The 18593-nt window shown below is 37.7% G+C and overlaps 1 protein-coding gene across 1 annotated transcript in view; it reads left to right on the forward strand.

Moving 5' to 3' along the window:
• The window catches only part of qpct (glutaminyl-peptide cyclotransferase), a 30968-nt gene extending 18929 nt beyond the window's left edge, over positions 1–12039 (forward strand). Inside the window, exons 4-7 of the mRNA NM_001442679.1 lie at positions 5010–5177; positions 5662–5761; positions 9705–9821; positions 10393–12039. Of these exons, the coding sequence (NP_001429608.1) occupies positions 5010–5177; positions 5662–5761; positions 9705–9821; positions 10393–10571 (564 nt within the window). The 3' untranslated portion in view covers positions 10572–12039. The remainder of the gene's footprint in view (positions 1–5009; positions 5178–5661; positions 5762–9704; positions 9822–10392) is intronic.
• Positions 12040–18593: the final 6554 nt, after the last annotated feature.

Consider the following 18593-nt stretch of genomic DNA (forward strand, 5'->3'; position numbering starts at 1 on the left):
ACAAACTGAGCAAGCCAACACAAATTCCCTTATGTCACGAGCCATAAGTGGCCACCAGAATCGTTGTTTGACTAGAGACAAGGTACGACTCACCCCAGGATGACAGGCCAACTTGGAAGAGTGACCCCAACGTATGACGTCAGACCATAAATCCTCTGGCACAAATAAACGACCCGGTGGGCATCCAGGCGGAGGCGTTACCCCTTCTAAGGCCATGCGGACCCTTGACTCGATCTCCCAGGTGACAGCAGAAATAAAAAGTCTGCGTGGCACGATGGCTTCAGGAGATGATGCATGCTCGGAGTGATCAAAAATTCGAGAAAGTGCGTCAGGTTTAACATTCTTGGAACCTGGTCGGTACGAGATGGAAAAATCGAAACGTCCGAAAAATAAAGCCCACCGTGCCTGCCTAGAGTTCAATCTTTTGGCGGATTGGATGTACTCCAGATTTTTATGATCGGTCCAAATGATAAAGGGAACCCCCGAACCCTCTAGCCAATGACGCCACTCTTCCAACGCAAGCTTGACAGCCAGCAGCTCTCGATTACCAATATCATAATTTCGTTCTGCTATGTTGAGACGATGAGAAAAATACGCGCAAGGATGCATCTTGTTGTCCGAGGAAGAGCGCTGGGACAGGATAGCACCGACCCCACCTCTGATGCGTCAACCTCCACCACGAACTGCCGTGATGGATCAGGGGCAATGAGAATGGGGGCTGAAACAAAGCAGCTTTTCAGTCGGTCGAATGCAACTTGTGCTGCATTGGACCACCTGAACAGAGTCTTGATGGAGGTTAAGGCAGTCAGAGGCGTGGCGAGCTAGCTGAAGTTGCGAATGAAACGCCCGTAAAAATTGGCAAAACCAAGAAACCTCTGCAGGGCCTTGCGGGAGTCTGGGGCTGGCCAATTTACCACAGCCTGAACTTTCTCTGGATCCATGCGCATCCCCTCGACCGACACGATATGTCCCAGAAATGGAACAGACTGTGCATGGAATACGCATTTCACCGCCTTGACATAAAGCCCATTCTCTAGCAGCCTCTGAAGCACTTGCCTGACATGTTGAATATGTTCCTAGATAAAATGAGAAAATATCAGTATGTCATCCAGGTAAACATAAATGAACTGATCTAGCATATCTCTCAACACATCATTAACGAATGCTTGGAAGACTGCAGGGGCATTGGACAGACCGAAAGGAAGAACGCAATACTCAAAGTGCCCCCTGGGGGTATTAAATGCAGTCTTCCATTCACCGCCCTCTCGAATATGGACCAAATGGTAAGCGTTGCGGAGATCTAATTTTGTGAAAAAGGACGCCCCCAGCAGACGTTCGAAGGCAGAAGACATCAGCGGCAAAGGATAAGTATTCTTCACCGTGATAGCGTTCAGCCCTCGATAGTCAATACAAGGACGGAGGGAGCCATCTTTCTTTTTCACAAAAAAAACCCCCGCCCCTGCTGGTGATGAAGAAGGACAGATGATCTTAGCTGTTCGAGAATCAGAAATATATTTCTCCATGGCCTACCTCTCTGGGGCAGAGAGCGAATAAAGTTTGCCTTTAGGCGGAGACGTACCTGGCAATAACTCTATAGCACAGTCATAGGGATGATGTGGAGGCAGAAAAGCAGCTCGAGACTTACTGAACACTCTCTTCAGGTCGAGGTACTCACTGGGCACGTTTGACAGATCCATGTGTTCCTCCTGAAAAACAGAACGAGACACAGAAGAACAGGCAGACAACAGACACGTAGCATGACAGCTCTCACTCCAAGAAATTATTGATTCCTGCCTTCAATTAATATGTGGATTGTGCGTTACCAGCCATGGATGCCCAAGGACCACTGGAGTGACAGGGGCTTCTGTTAAAAAAAAAAAGAATAATTTCAGTGTGGTTACCAGATGTGATCAATCTTATAGGACCAGTGGAATGAGTAATGGAAGGAAGAGAGGACCCATTGAGAGCATGAACAGATATAGGTTGCGAGAGAGAAATTACAGGAAGTCCAAGTCTTTAAACTAAATCAGAGTCAATAAAATTTCCCTCTGCACCAGAGTCAATAAGTGCTTTAGTCATAAAATTCCCAAATGACCACTCCAACTTAACCTTCAAAAGTGTGGCTGCAAGAGAGGATTTGTCCAAAGATACCCCACCCGTCAGTAACCTCTTACCTACTGACGGGCTCTGGCTTTTACGGGACAATGAGCCGAGATGTGATTCGCACCAGCGCAGTACAAACACAGTCCCTCGCTGCGGTGTCTGCGCTTCTCCTCCAGCGACAGCCTAGAGCGGCCCATCTGCATGGGTTCAGGTTCCGAGAGGGGCGTGTCCACTGTACCCGGAAAAACAGTAGCAGCCGGAAGAGGGGAGTTCTCCAAGGCGTGTGTGTGTCGCGTGTGTCTCTCACGGAGCCGAAGACGAGAATCCACGTGGATGGCTAAATCAATGAGTCCATCCAGGGTTTTAGGAAGATCCAAAGCAAAGATCTCGTCTTTTATACGGTCTGCTAGCCCGTGGAGAAAGACGTCCCACTGTGCCTGAGCGTTCCACTCACTCTCCGCCGCCAGGGTGCGGAACTCAATGGAGTAGTCAGCAACACTCCGTTGCCCCTGCTGCAACTCCGTGAGCATCCGGGCCGCCTCTCTGCCCGCTGCGGCTCGATCGAAAACCTTTTTCAGTTCCTCTGAAAAGGCTTTAAATGTTGAACAACATGGGAGTTTCTTCTCCCACACAGCTGTTCCCCAAAGCGCCGCTCTTCCAGTGAGAAGCGTGATGGCAAACGCTACTTTCGATTCCTCCGTGGGAAAGGAGGAAGGCTGCAAGGAGAAGTACAGCGAGCATTTCGCCAAAAAGGCACAACACAACTCCGGTTCTCCGGAGTAGAAGGCTGGAGGTGGAAGGCGAGGTTCGGTAGATCGAGCAGCTTGATCAGACACGGCCACTACCGGTGGACCAATATTAGCTGCAACATGCTGCTGGACCACCCTCAGCAGTATGAAGACTTTGCAGCTGTGTGGTGAGTTCAAACACCTTATTTACCAACGCTTGGATAGCGCGACTGGTGTTGTTCATCTGCTCATCTTGCCTGTCCATGCGTGTGGTGGCCTGCGTAGCAAACTCCTGCAAGCCGGGGATACTCGCTGGATCCATGTGTGATCAGTCCTTTCTGTCACGACACTAGACGAAAAGGATCCAATTGCAAGTGTTTATTAACTGAAAAATTAAACAAAGGATATCACTGGAGTGAACTGGAGACAAGAAAGTTCAAAACGAGAGCCACGGGTCACAATGAAGACATCAATGAACAACGAAGGATTCTGGAAAACAACAGACAGAAACAAGACAAACAACGGACTGATAACCAGAACATACCACATGAGGAAATATATAGCCAGGCAAATAAGGACCAGCTGGAAGATAATTAAGTCAGCTGATGACATCAGCTGATCCAAAAGCACGCTGTCAACACAAAAGGTAAACAAACACACACCCTCACACATGACAACACACAAGGCAAGATACATAACATACAGAAGGAACACACAGATCCATAAACTGTGACAATATATATATATATATATATATATATATATATATATATATATATATATATATATATATATATATATATATACATACACAGGGTGATTCAAAAAGAATACCACATCTTAGAAAATCTGTATTGAATCAAATAAACATGATGGAACCTTTGGTAATTAGTCAATGTGGGGAGTGCTTAAAGTTTTTTTTCAGTAGAGAACAAGTTCCCAGATCTTCAATATGACCCCCTCCAGACACTTGAGTGACATCAACCCGAAAGTTGTGGTATTTTTTTAATCACCCTGTAAATGTGAAGGAAGTGACAGTGCTGGATTCAAATGCTCAGTTGTACACACTGTGCTTGTGAGCACCACAACAGCACTGACAAACACATCTCTGCACATAAACGATTATGTCTGGAATTTACTTTCTGTTTTATATTTTGATTATCTGAGCATTATTTTATTTATTAAAAAATACTGTTTTATTCCGTTTTATGTCTATATGGAGTGCTTTTTGTTAATACTAGTACAAATTTTATTTGAAATCTTTTTAACGGTTGGTGATCCCAAATTTTAATATTATTGTAATTATTATTAATATTCATTTCATTTTCCTTCGGCTTAGTCCCTTTATTTATCAGGGGTCGCTACAGCGGAATGAACCGCCAACTTATCCAGCATATGTTTTACACAGCAGATGCCCCTCCAGCTGAAACCCAGTAAAAGGAAACATCCATAAACACATTCACACACTACGACTAATTTGGTTCATTCAATTCACCTGTACTGCATGTCTAGGGACTGTAGGGAATACCGGAGCACCTCAAGAAAATCCACGCCAACATAGGGAGAACATGCACACAGAACTGCCAACTGACCCAGCTGGGACTCAAACCAGTGACCTTTTTGCTGTGAGGTGACAGTGCTAACCAGAGCCACCGTGTCAACACTTATTATTATTATTATTATTATTGCATGATCGTTTAAAGTTTTTGCATTTCTTCTTGATATTTCCGTTTCTTTACAATAATTAACCTTAATTTAGCACATTTGTTGATACATTGTGTATTGTTATGTTATTTTTATTTATTATTAGTTAATTTATTGGTGAGTTGAAAGTATAGTCCAACCTAGCTATCAGTATAGGCCGATAAAAACAGTCTAGTTGACTTCTAGTTTTGTCTATTCCGGTTTTCAATATTCCTCAGAATATCAGAAAAAATGTTTAAATATTCAGCAAAAAAAATTGCGTGTACTTAAGGGATTAAAAACTTTTATTTTTGTTTGATCTGTTCCTTTAATGGCTTAATGTTACGTAACACAACTGTAATATATTGTCACAGCTAAATGAACACAGAAATCATAGACCCCTAAATTAGCTCTTCCGGATGAAATGAAACTGCTAAGGTGTGATAAAGTAAACTATTTAGAAATACTCAACAATTTATGTGTGTTTTCTCACAGAATTCTGGCTCAGATCTGTCTCTACAGCTCTTGTTTTTTGATGGAGAAGAGGCTCTTTATCAGTGGACATCTGAAGACTCTCTGTATGGCTCTCGTCATCTGGCCCACAAAATGGCCACAGCATCACATCCACCAGAAGCCACCAACACCAGCCAGCTTGACAGCATTGTATACTTCATTTACAGTCCCACATTTTTCTCCATATTATTTCTTGTTTCAAAAAAACATTACTTTCATCGTTCTCATATTATCCCAAACCTGTATGACAAAACTAGTCATGAGGGTTTTTTTTTATTGGCAGAGATGCCACTATTGAAAATCTAAAATCTAAATGTTAAAAAAAATTAAAATACAAAAATTGTCGAAATTAAGTTATTAGCATTGCATATTTCTAAAATGTTACATTTTTTTTATTTACAGAAGGAGATTTAAATAATGTCCTCATAGAACATGAAGAACAGATTAAACATTTAAATAAATATGGTTAACAGACTGATGATATGTACATTCATATTATTACTATTAATCTAATTATGAATTGGAAAACTGACAGAAAACAAACTAATATTGAACTTCAATATTGAAAATATTGAACAAAGTAAGTTTTTTGTTCATTACTTCGTTTAGCATGCATTTATTAATTTTTTCCCAGGATCTGTTTGTTCTGCTGGATTTGATTGGAGGTCCTAATCCTCGATTTGGAAATCAGTTCTCTAGTACAACCCGGTGGCTTTCCAGACTACGGAATATTGGTTAGTATTACTCTTTTCTGTTTTGTTGTGTGCCATCTTCTTTTTTGCCTCTCCTTCTCCCTTTTTTATATTATGTTACTCCTACAGTATGCTGACACTCAACGAATAAACTAACCAGCAATGAAACCATTCTTGTCTTTTGAGTGTATCTCAGTAAATCTGGAAAGAATTCATATCGCTTCACCTTTTTCCACATTTTTTAAGCCACAAACTTATTCCAAAATCGATTAAATTCGTTTATTTTCTTAAAATTCTACACACAGTACCCCATAATGACAATGTGAAAAAAGACTTTTTGCAATTGTTGAAAATTTATTTTTAAAAAAACAAACAAACTGAAAAATCACATGTACATCAGTATTCAAAGCCTTTGCTATGAAGCTCTAAATTGAGCTCAGATACTTTCTGTTTCCACTGATAATTCGTTACATATCAGCAGCTTAACTGGTACCTGTGGTAAATTCAGTTGATTATACATGATTTGAAAAGACATACACTTTTATAGGTAAGATCCCAGGGTTGACAGTGCATGTCAAAGCACAAACCAAGGATAAAAACAAAGGAATTGTCTTTAGACATCCGAGACAAGATTGTCTCTGGCTCAGATCTGTCTCTACGGGCCCTATCATACACCCGGCGCAGTGTGGTGCAAGACGCGGCGCAATAGTCTTTTGGTAGTTTCGGCTTGCCGCAAGAGTCGTTTTGAGGCGTTGCGCTACGCTGTTTAAATAGCAAATGCATTAGCACTCATTTGTGCGCCCATAGCCGTTCGGGTCTAAAAAGGAAGGCGTTCTGAGGCGGACCACTGGCGTGAAGCTATTTTGAGAAACTATAATAGATTTTTCATTAGACCAAAACTAACCCGGTCTAAACTCCTCGCTTACGCACTGCTTAATACGCACAAGAGAGCAATAGGCAAATATCTTTACATATGAAAAAATTTATATATTAAGGATATATATATATAGGATATAATAAGAATAGATATAGGATATAAATATAAAGGATTAAAATATGACAAAACATAATTTTCTAGCCTACATAAATATGAAAAATCACAATTTTTATGTCTTCATCTCGGGAGGCTTTTTCAGTTAATTTATAACAATTTGATTTTGTATAATGTTATTATTATTAGCAGTATTATTTAATATATCCATATTTATATTTGTTTTATTAAAAACAAGCTTAGATTTGCCCACCTGTCAGGTTTTAGACCATAAGGGGCACAGCATGTGTTTTTGGATATTACTCAGGTTTTTGAACACACTTCGTTAATATTGTTCATTTATTCGTTTGCTAGAAATTAGAACTGAATTTAGAAATAGTTTTGAAACAAATCTTTGCGCTTAACAAACGAAATTAATTATTTATAGGCTAATTGATGTCTGTGCGTAAAGGTTTCCCTATCCAAGAGCGAAAGTGAAAGTAGATCATTTATCTCTCATTCTCATGCAGTAGATGCTCTGTTTAATAGTTTTCTGTTTAAAAACTGTCAACTGTTAACTGTTTGCTTGTGAAATGCTAATTTTTTCCACTTAGACTTACTTTGCGTCCTGTAAATAGCGAATGCGGTCTTGGCGCGACGCAGCTGGGTCTCAAAGGGAATGAGAGATGAGACTCTAATTGGTTTATTCTCAAAACACACCTATAACTCATCAAGAAAATAAACTCAACCCTTTTAGACCATGCACCTTGGCGCAAGGCAGATTTCCCTTCCTTAAATTAGCAAAAACGCGTCCTGACACGCCCTGAAAGCATTTGCGCCCTGCGTTTTGCGCTCTGCGCATGGACCGTCAAAATAGAGCCCTACAGCTCTTGTTTTTTGAATAAACAAAATATAATTTTAGGGATAATGAATTTTTTTTTTCATTAATTAATTTTAAAGAGCACCTATGGTAAAAAATCTACTTTTAAAGCTGTTTGCACAGACATGAGTGTAGGTATAGTGTATAGACTCTAATCATATTAGGGTGATATAAACACACCCAGTCCTTTTTTTTTTCAATTTAACAATATAAAAAACAGTGTACCAAATGTAGTTTTTTTGAGACAGAATGCAACTTGACGTAGGGGTGCGGTCCCCCCGCCCATCAATATTGATTGACAGACGCGCGTTACCACATCCTCAATTTGTTGTTTTTAGTCCGCCATTTTCAGCGTGTGAGTCAAAGCGATGTCACCAAAGAAAGATCCTTGCTCTATTTTTGAATGTAAGGCTCATTGTGCTCAACACAATACATCGTCTTCCTGCGAATGAGCAACAGAGATTTTACATTTAGCGGCCATTTGCGCTGAAAATGCAGTGAATGCTACGTATCAAGATTCGGGCCACTAAAAACAGCTGATACACCAAGTCTTTCAGCACTCTCTCCGAAAATACTCAATTGATTTTGGCTTGTGGATAACTGGCACATTAGGAATATTGATTGCTCAACAGTAGTCTCTGCTTGGTGTGTGTCCAGGTTGTACATGTATGGCTGAATGCTGGTCCTCCCATTTATGTTGCTTCTCTCTATCTGCCTGTCTGTTGCCATACACAAAACGGAGGTGTTCTTGGCTCTGCCCCATTGTTAAGTTGGGCGGGATGTCCGATTTTCATGTGAAGCAACACACCTCTAAAGCAACGACCTTTGTATACACACCCAAAATGACTTTTTGACACATTATAATAAATAAATCAGAACTGTGTTTTGAACTGAACCTTAACTGGCACATTCAGAAGAACCATAATATTAACATTAAATCTTTAAAAAGGAGTAAGCTAAGTGCCTTTAAATAAGGAAATTGCAAATTAGGGTTGGGCCGATAGATGATGCCATCGCCGAAGGCCAATAGACAATCCGATGCTGAGCTGGCATTGCCCCCATCGCAAACCCACAAGCGGAAATTGCACACTTAGGCCCCATTTACACTAATTTGTCTTAAGTGTTATAATGGCATTTTAGAACAAAAATAATCCACATCCACACCATGTTTTACCTTTATGAACAGCCCTCTGTCAGCTGAAAACGCACATCACGTGACCACACACACATAGCCAAACACACACGCTCGTAGCTACAGAGAGCAGTGCACGTCGAACATCTTATCAATGATGTACCGCTGGATCGCGTCTCACTATTGTTGTTAAACGTGATATTTTATTGATCTTGTCTCTATCTGACGACTCTTTGGCCTTGTGAATCTATCAGGTAACTTGTCAGAGCATTAGTGCACAGCTTCAGTCTTTCACTTTCACACTTGTACTTAGTAATTTTATTAAAAACTTCAGATACTGTCGGTTGTGCACCTTTTTACCAACCAACCTCCTGCGGAAAAAGTGATTGACAGGTGGTAATTTGTTTGTAATTTTGTTTAACTTTATTTATTTATGATTTGTTTATGTGTAAAACAAAGTACATGCAGGTCAGGTAGTTGAAACGGTAGGCTGCAAATAGTTAATTCGTTATGAATTCATTAATTATTCATAAAATAATTAATTCACCTCCGCCATTGACAACAATGCCATTGTCCATCTTGAAGTTTCACATTAGACATTGTACGATGGCAAATTGGTCGACATTGCCCAACCCTATTGCAGATAATATTGAAAAAGGCTAAGGATGGAATGATACCATAATATAAAACATAAGTCATGTTGTAACTGTCCGATGTTGCATTGCAACTGTCTTCTACATATGAGCAGTTTGAAATTGAAAGTGCAATCTAGGAAAAAAAAAATCATTGCACTGGTCTCAAATGTTAGTTCTTTACCATAAACTGATGCTTTTGCATCATTAGGGGGCATAACATTTCAGAATAATAAACTGAACTGAAATGTCCAATAAAGCTGAAATATTGACAATCACTGCTTAAACCAAAACAGTACTAAATACACCCTGACCCTTATAAAAAATAATAAATGATTGCTGATAGGAGAAGTGTCTTTTTTGTTTGTTAGAGCGTCGGCTACATGCTCTTGGTCAGCTGGAGAATCACCCTAATGAGGTTCAGTATTTCTGGCCTGGCCTGCATGTGGGACTTATTCTGGATGACCACATACCATTCCTCAACCGAGGTAAAAGACCTTTTTGTGGGGTTATTAATGCTTTTATTTTAATAACAAGCATTTCAAGATTTACTTCAATCAAAAATGAAAATTCTGTCATACTTTTTTAATCCTAGTGTTCTTCTCAACCCAAAAGAAACTTTTTGTTGTCGTTACACAAATTAAGATATTTTATATCGAATCAGAGAGATTTCTGCCCCTTTGCTTAAGTAGATTAATTAGTTTATGGTTTAATCCAAGTCTTGAGAAGAGACACAATGACTTCATGATAAACATATTAATTGCTATATAAACATTGAGCCGCAAACAATGTTTGCCCAAGCTTAACATGCAAACCTTTTATTCATTTTTGTACAGTTGAATTTTAGCAAGAACCTGAGAGTTTTATGATGATATGTTTGAGCTTCTGTTTATTCTTGCATATCAATGTTTATTTACAAAGATTTTTAGATGGAGAAACTTTTAGTGGAGGGACAGAAATCAGATTTTATTGAATTAACTTTTGTATAACATGATGGTGAGTAAATCATGACAACATTTTTGGAGTGAATTAACCTTGTTTTTTTCTCTCCAATGGCAGGAGTCCGTATTCTCCATCTTATTTCAACACCTTTTCCTGCGGTGTGGCACACATTTGATGACAATGAGGAGAACCTTGACCAAACCTCCATCAGTAATCTCAACAAAATTTTGCAGGTCTTTGTTCTTGAATACCTCAACAAGAAGAGCCCAGAAAATCAAGTTGTGGAAGGCTCATAATGTTTCATAAGTTTACCACCAGTCACCTGTTTCTCATACAAATAAGAACATTAAATGTTCTAATTTAGTCAGTTTGGGTAATTTCAGATGTGACTAAGCTGTCACTGGGTTTGTACCTTTTCAAAAATTCTCATTTTGACATTGTATAATGATGGTTTGTTTTATAGACAATAAAAAAAAACATTGCTTAATGGGGCTAGTAATATTTACTTTAAAATGGTTTCTAAAAGACTTAAAAACTGCTTTTATTCTAGGTAAAATAAAACAAATAACATTTACTTCAAAAGATAATTCATTCATTCATTAATTCTCTTGTCTGCTTAGTCCCTTTATTAATCCGGGTTTGCCACAGTGGAATGAACCACCAACTTATCCAGCAAGTTTTTACGCAGCCGATGCCCTTCCAGCCACAATCCATCTCTGGGAAACATCCATACACACTTATACACACACACTACAGACAATTTAGCCCACCCAATTTACCTGTACCGCATGTCTTTGGACTGTGGGGGAAACCCACGCGAACGCAGGGGGACCATGCAAACTCCACACAGAAACACCTACTGAGCTGAGGCTTGAACCAGCAACCCAGCGGCCTTCTTGCTGTGAGGCGAACGTGTTACCCACTGCGCCACTGCGTCGCCTTTCAAAAGATTATATAATATAAAAACATTATAGAAAATACAGTGAAAAATTCTTTGCTCTGTTAAACATTATTTGGGAAAAAAAATAAAAATAAGTAAATTTTCAAGAGGGCTTATAATTTTGACTTTAACTGTATGTACACGTATACCCCTCTCATGTCATACATTCTTAAAGAGATAGTTGTACCAAAAAGGAAAATTACATCAGTGTACAAACTGTATAAGTACCTAAATAAGATATATCAGAAAGGTACTGCCATCTACTTTTGAAAGGTACTGCCACGGTGACATCTTTGTTTGTACCTTTTCTGCAGGTATTTTCTATCACAAAATTAGTTTGTTCTTTTTTTATATTCTCTAAGTTTCAACCAGAATGATGAATTAATGGTTAAAATTAAAATGACATTTTAGTAATCTAAGATCAGACTCAGCAGAGTTTACTGTGTGTTAGAAATAGTATTATCTTCATCTCCTCTGGCTTTCTGAAAGCCCTGTTTATTCCTCAGAAAAGCTAAATACTTCTAAATGTAATATGGTACTTGATAAATATAATTTTCTTGCTGGTTATATGAATAAATAATAGAGTTTATAGCAGCCTTAGGTATAGTTATGGGTTGTTATTTAAATGTAAACTACTAAATGATAGAGAATCAGAGAATCATTGATTCTGCAGGCTGCCGCTATTGTCATGTGCTCCAGCTTTCAGTGTGTTCTTTATCGACTATTGGGCTCTGAAAGCTTTTAATGTCACATTAAACGTGTATCTAATTTGAATTGCTGATACTAATGCAAAACAGATAATAAATATTTTATAAAGCAGAAAACTAATCTTGTCTCTTCTTTATTAATGCAGAGTTATAAATATTAGTATGTGTGTGTGTGTGTGTGTGTGTGTGTGTGTGTGTGTGTGTGTGTGTGTGTGTGTGTGTGTGTGTGTGTGTGTGTGTGTGTTTATAAGTGAAGTGTGCCTTTAAAAACTTCAAAAAATATTATGAACTCTTCATAAAGCTAAAGCTTATCTCATGAGGCACAAATCTTAGTGCCATGGTGACATATAGACAAACATATAATTGGTGAATTGTGTAATGTTGAAATTATAAATTATGATGAGTGTTAAATAATTTTAGTCAATTTTAATAGATCTAATCATAGAGATCCTTAAACAGAAGGATAAAGTACAATGCATGATGGTGGCTAAAGAAAAAAAGACAGCTTTTGATAACTAAAAAAATAATTTGGGTTAGAAATTTATGGAATTAAGTATTTAAGTTAAAATAAGGGAAATCTTATTTTGAGTAATGTAAATCAAGATTTGAGAGAAAAAAAGAATTATAAATTAACCCAGAAAAGTGATACTTAAAGAAGAGAATGAATAAATAAAAACAGAAAGCAGGTTGTTTTATGTATGTGAAGAAATAATTAAAAGCAAAAAGGATTAAGGACTAAAGATGAAAAATCAGATCAGATAGAGAGGAACCTATAAAGAAATCCAGTGATTTTTAAGTCAACTTGTATAAAATTACAACAAAAATGTATGTATAAGTTTGATGTGAGAGCAGGAAGGAATTAGGAGCTGAAATGCTGAAAAGTGAAAAATGCTAATTAAGAAATAGCTCAAAAATAAGAAATCACTTAGGTAAGTATCAAACTTTAATAAACATGACATAGAGGTAGACAAAATTTACCAGCATATGAAGGATTAATTAAAATGAAACCAGATGCAGATCTGCTATATGCTGGAATAGGCATTATTGAAACTTTTGAGAACATAATAATAGAAACACTTAGCTATGTTATGGCATTTCTAATTAAAATCAATTTCAATTTGGTTGTGATTGTGTAGGTGACGAATAAAATTGATTCTATTTGAATTTGATTTGAATTAAATTTTTGATTATGGCATTAGTCAAAACAGACAAAAAGTAGATGTTGTAAAGTTTATGATTTAAGAACAGTCAGTGATAGAGAATTTCTTAGCAGAGCTTTCTAACACGCAATGTACTTAAATTTGTTAGTTTGGATGCCAAATATGTTAAAGTAATTGATTTCTGATTAGGTAATTATTAGAGGAGGGTAGACACTTGGTTACACCTAAAGTACATTGGCTGATAAGCAGTATACATACATTAGAATGCCTAAAAAGATTTAAAAGGATATAAGATTAATGTTGTTATAACATTTGTAGGATTTAGTTATCTGCATGTCCATATAGCTCAAGCTGTGAAAAAAAAAAACACTATTGATACAAATAATGAAACATATGATGACTTTTGAACAAATTGTTTAGTGCTTATAGAGGAATATACAATTAAAAGAGGTAGGAATTACAAAATAAGAAGGACTGAAAAGTTAGAAATTCTGTTATTATGAAATCGAGATGCAATAATGTCAGTTAAGATAAATAAGAAATGTATTTTTCATTAAAGAAAATAAGGTAGCAGGTCTAACCTTAGTATAGAGTCACAACGTCAATTTGATAATAGTGCAAATTAAACAACATATTAGTCTCCAAGAAACAATATGTGTAGCATCAAAGGGAAGCAAAAAAGATAGGTATGATTTTTCTAACACATAGGAAGTACATATTGTTGATACAACAGCATTTCTAGATATTGGCATTGGAGATATATTAAGCAGCAAGGATAATGGTCTTCTTATTTGAATGCAGTGATCATTGAAGTGTCAGTTCATTGTTCACAATTGTGACATTTATGCAAAGTAAATTGTAAGTAAAGAAACAATAACAGACCTAATGGGTTATTCAAGAACTTAATAGTGGATGTTGTGATATAATAAAACTAGCATAGGGCAAGAGATACAAGCTTTTGGAAATAACAGGTGTGGTAGATGAGTGTAACATAACTGGTAACCTATATTGTAACAAATATGCTGGAGGTAAACATTCCGTTCAACATTCCATGAAAACGGTCTGGGTTCAATTTCCAGGACAATTCAGATCACTTGGAGCCCAAAAGTCTGGCCGAGACTTCTTGTTGACAAGTTAACGAGTTTGCGACACTTCACAGAACTGTCCTAAAACACTCTCTGCCGACTTCAAAAGAACATGGCAGATAAGAGGAGACAAACCCATCTTTAGTCAGCTTCTGCTCACAGACAAAAGACGTTCCTCTTCAATGTCTTTTATTTAAACAAAGACATTTAGAACCCAAATCTCTTGTTTAATTACACTTAACTTTTGTAATGTGTACCATTCCTCATAGTTTATACAAATTCGTACATTTCAGGCCTTTTTGAAGCAGAAATATTACGAGGATGTGAAAAATTATGTTGATGTACTTTTAAACCCCCCATGTTTGGTACCAATGGGTTTCTGCTGACATTTTACAACACATGATGCATAGAGCAAGATCATAACTAGCATTGCTTTATTCTTTAATCCCCTGTATAAAATGCCTGTCCGCATGCTTTGGGCGGACACTCAAATTTGCATCCGAGCAGCCTTGAGACAAAGGAAGGTTCGCGCGCAAACTTTCTCCTGAAATCATTGGTCAGAATGCTGAACGGGTTGTCACGTGACCCGCAGGTATAACCAGACTTCTTGCCAAACATCTGGGTAAAAAGAGAAGGTCCTAAAAAGAACCCATCAAACGTGGTCCCTTTAAGGGCCACGTGGCTTTCTAAGCCGCATGGACTTTTTCCCGTAACGCTTTCTTTATTTTCCGGGAAAGTAAACTCAGCTTAAAGTTAGCGATCGTGTTCGTCCGAACTGCATTACAAACTCCACCCATCAAGGAGGACATCAAAAGGAGTTTTCATCACGACGGAAGAGAGACTCGCAAAAGAGGGACCTCCAAACATGAAAGTCCAGGTGATTTTAGTTATGCGATAAAGCTGTGCCCCTTTTATCAAAAAAGGTGTTTTTGTTTGGATAATCTTGGTGGTCCTTAATGGTGCGTGTAGAACTGAAAGTTTTGTCACTCTTTTATCTGAAGCCTCTATTTCCTAGCTTTACTATTTCTCTTTGTTGTTACACGTTCTATAGACCCGATGTCTCCACGTGGTTTCCCTTTTTGTTCTGTGTTTAATGTATGTTTGTGCGTTTGTTCGTTATCCGTCTGACTAGTCAATAAATCCTATTATAATCAAATGAATTGTAATGTTTGCCTCACGAGAAAATGTCACTGAAATACAGATTCCCCTGCCTAGCTATTATAAGTTGTTTAAAACTTTTGAATGATTAATCTACTTCACAAGAAGTAGCAATTAAATCCCCTTTAACTAAATGAATAGATTACCGTGTCCGCTCGGAAGAGCAGCGGCTCTGCTTGTGTTTGTTTGGTCAAATTAACAATAAATAGATCCGGAATATTAATGATTAATAATAATTCGCTATTGTTGATAATTAATATTCATAATCTGGGAATCCGCTAGGTCGCGCGAGCATGATCATATACAATCATATGTTTGTTTGACCAAATTGACTGAAGCTTAAGCCGGAATATTAATAATTAAGAATAAACCATTATTGTTGATTATTTATATTCATAAAATTAGCTAATTTCTGTTACAGAGCTCTGGAGCTGTATTCATGCTTGTCTCGCTGTAATAAGAGCTTTGCAGGTCAAAATCACATAGTGAGAACAACTGACTATACCAATGAAACTCATCATGCTTTTTGTTTTAAACAACTAATGCATACTTTTTAATTATGTTTTAACAATGTTCAAGTGAATAGAAAGCTATTTTAAGGAAGACAGAATAATGGTTTGATTTGAGCTCTGGAGCTGTATTCATGCTTGTCTCGCTGTAATAAGAGCTTTGCAGGCCAAAATCACAAAGTGAGATTAACTGACTATACCAATGAAACTCATCATGCTTTTTGTTTTAAACAACTAATGCATGTTTTTTAAGCATGTTTTAACAATGTCCAAGTGAAAACAAGCTATCTTAAGAGAGACAGAAAAATGGTTTGGTTTGAGCTCTGGAGCTGTATTTATGCTTGTCTTGCTGCAATAACAGTTTAGCAGGCCAAAATCACAAAGTGAGAACAACTGACTATACCAATGATGCTTTTTGTTTTAAATAACTAATGCATGCTTTTCAAGCATGTTTTAACAATGTTCAAGTGAATAGAAACCTATTTTAAGGAAGACGGAATAATGGTTTGATTTGAGCTCTGGAGCTGTATTCATGCTTGTCTCGCTGTAATAAGAGCTTTGCAGGCCAAAATCACAAATTGAGAACAACTGACTATACTAATGATGATTTTTGTTTCAAACAACTAATGCCTGCTTTTAAGCATGTTTTAACAATGTTCAAGTGAATAGAAAGCTATTTTAAAGAAGACAAAATAATGGTTTGATTTGAGCTCTGGAGCTGTATTCATGGTTGTCTCGCTGTAATAAGAGCTTTGCAGGCCAAAATCACAAATTGTGAACAACTGACTACACCAATGAAACTCATTATGCTTTTTGCTATAAACAAGTAATCCATGATTTTTAAGCATGTTTTAACAATGTTCAGGTGAATAGAAAGCTTTTTAAGGAAGACAGAATTATGGTTTGATTAAAGCTCTGGAGCTGTATTCATGATTTTCCGCTGTCATAAGAGCTTTGCAGGCCAAAATCACAAAGAGAGAACAACTGACTATACCAATGAATCTCATCATGCTTTTGTCAGGGTTCTGCCACTCTGATCTTGTAAATTCTTGTTTTGGTGGCAGATCTCGGACACTACTCGTGTCTGGTCCTGTTTCTGTCTCTGTGTGCGCGCGCGCCGTCGTGGGTGTACGCAGAGTGTGCGCGCTCCTGCTTGACGCGGCCGCGCGCGCGCTCTGCGTCCCTCAGACGCGTGCGCTCTTGTACTCGTGTTTGTGTTTTCATCTGTCAGCAGCATGGTGTTTCATTCCCAGCGTCTCAGTCTTGTTGGTTTCGGTTTTGGTCGGCGCTGGGATGAAGCATGCATGCTGCATATGTGAGCGCATGGTGAGTGTTTTCATTCATCGTGTGCTCGTGTCTTGCGTCTTTTGTCAAAGCACGTGGCTCGGTGTTTACATTGTGGTCACGTGCTTTTGTCGTGTGCTTCAGTGTTGTGTTATGTGAGCGCATGGCTTGTACTAGGTGCGTTCGACATGAAGCTCAGCTGCAGCCGGTGATCAACGAGATTAGCCGAGCGCAGGCGGGGGCGGAGTTGAGAGCGGAGCCGTCAAGACGGACAGCTGGACACTTCGGGACTCAAAGTTGCTGCAGTCATGATGACCGATCACATGGCGTCATCATATATTTTTGTTATTTTTATTTATAACAACAAAACATTTACAAACAAAACAGAATACAGTTTCTACAAACTGTGGTTCCTTTTTAAACAATAAGAGAGAATTGTGAATAAAATATATACAGATGCATGAGAGAAATAAGAGGAAATGAGAGGTTAATATAAACATAAAAACGAACAGGTCTTTTAAATACAAAGCAATAAGCATAAATTCTAGGAGTTAAACATCAACCTTTAGGCTAGTACTTCTTGTTTGAATATGCTAAAAATGGGTTTACATATATGTACATTTATAGATATAAAAATTTCCAATGTAAAAAGCAAAACAAGGTGTTTTGATTAGGTCTTAATAAATGAGATTATTTTGGATAATGAATGAATTTTCAAAAAAGGATTTTAATCCAAAAAGATTGTGTTGAAAAGAACAAAAGGTAAAATAAGTGAGCTATGTAGAAGTTTCCCAGAAAGAGCAGGTAGCCTTTAAACTGCTAGACAGGAAATACAATATATATTTATATTATAATAATAAAACCATTTTATAATTATTTAATAAAATAGTTCTTTACTTTAATTTGTTAAGAGAGCTTTAGGGTGGCAGGATCAATGATGATGATTTTCTTATTTCAAGTCTGTAAGACTTATTTAGGTTATTCACTAAAATATACACTAAAATATATCATTTAAATCGTTCATGGAGATGAATGCAGTAAATAGTCTGTATAAAAAAGTTAAAAATAAACCTGTGCAAACAAGCTAACCTTTATAACCAGATTATTCAACAAAAGATTTAACAAAAGAGATTAAAAGAGAGTCTTTTAATAAGCAAGATGTGTACAGAATAGAGAGGGTGTGAAAAGTGAATTGTTTGTTTTGAAACTTTTGAATTGGTATTTGTCCAATTATAAACCGGAAATACACGTGTTTGTTGTCATGTGGTGAACTCGGCCAATCGTGTAATATCGGTGTCGTCATCAGAGCTCCTGCAGTCGCTCTTCAGAAGCTGCACGGTCTGAGTCTGCCGTCTGATCTCGGAGCTCTGTCGCGGTACTTTGATGCCACATGTGACAGTCACGTGGCGTCGGCGCAGCATCAATCCGGACAAGATTTCTAACCAGAATGCACCGCTTTAAGACAGATTTCGATC

This window comes from Danio rerio, chromosome 17 (genome assembly GCF_052040795.2).
Source record: "Danio rerio strain M-AB ecotype USA chromosome 17, GRCz13ab, whole genome shotgun sequence".
In the NCBI taxonomy this organism is placed as follows: Eukaryota; Metazoa; Chordata; class Actinopteri; order Cypriniformes; family Danionidae; genus Danio; species Danio rerio.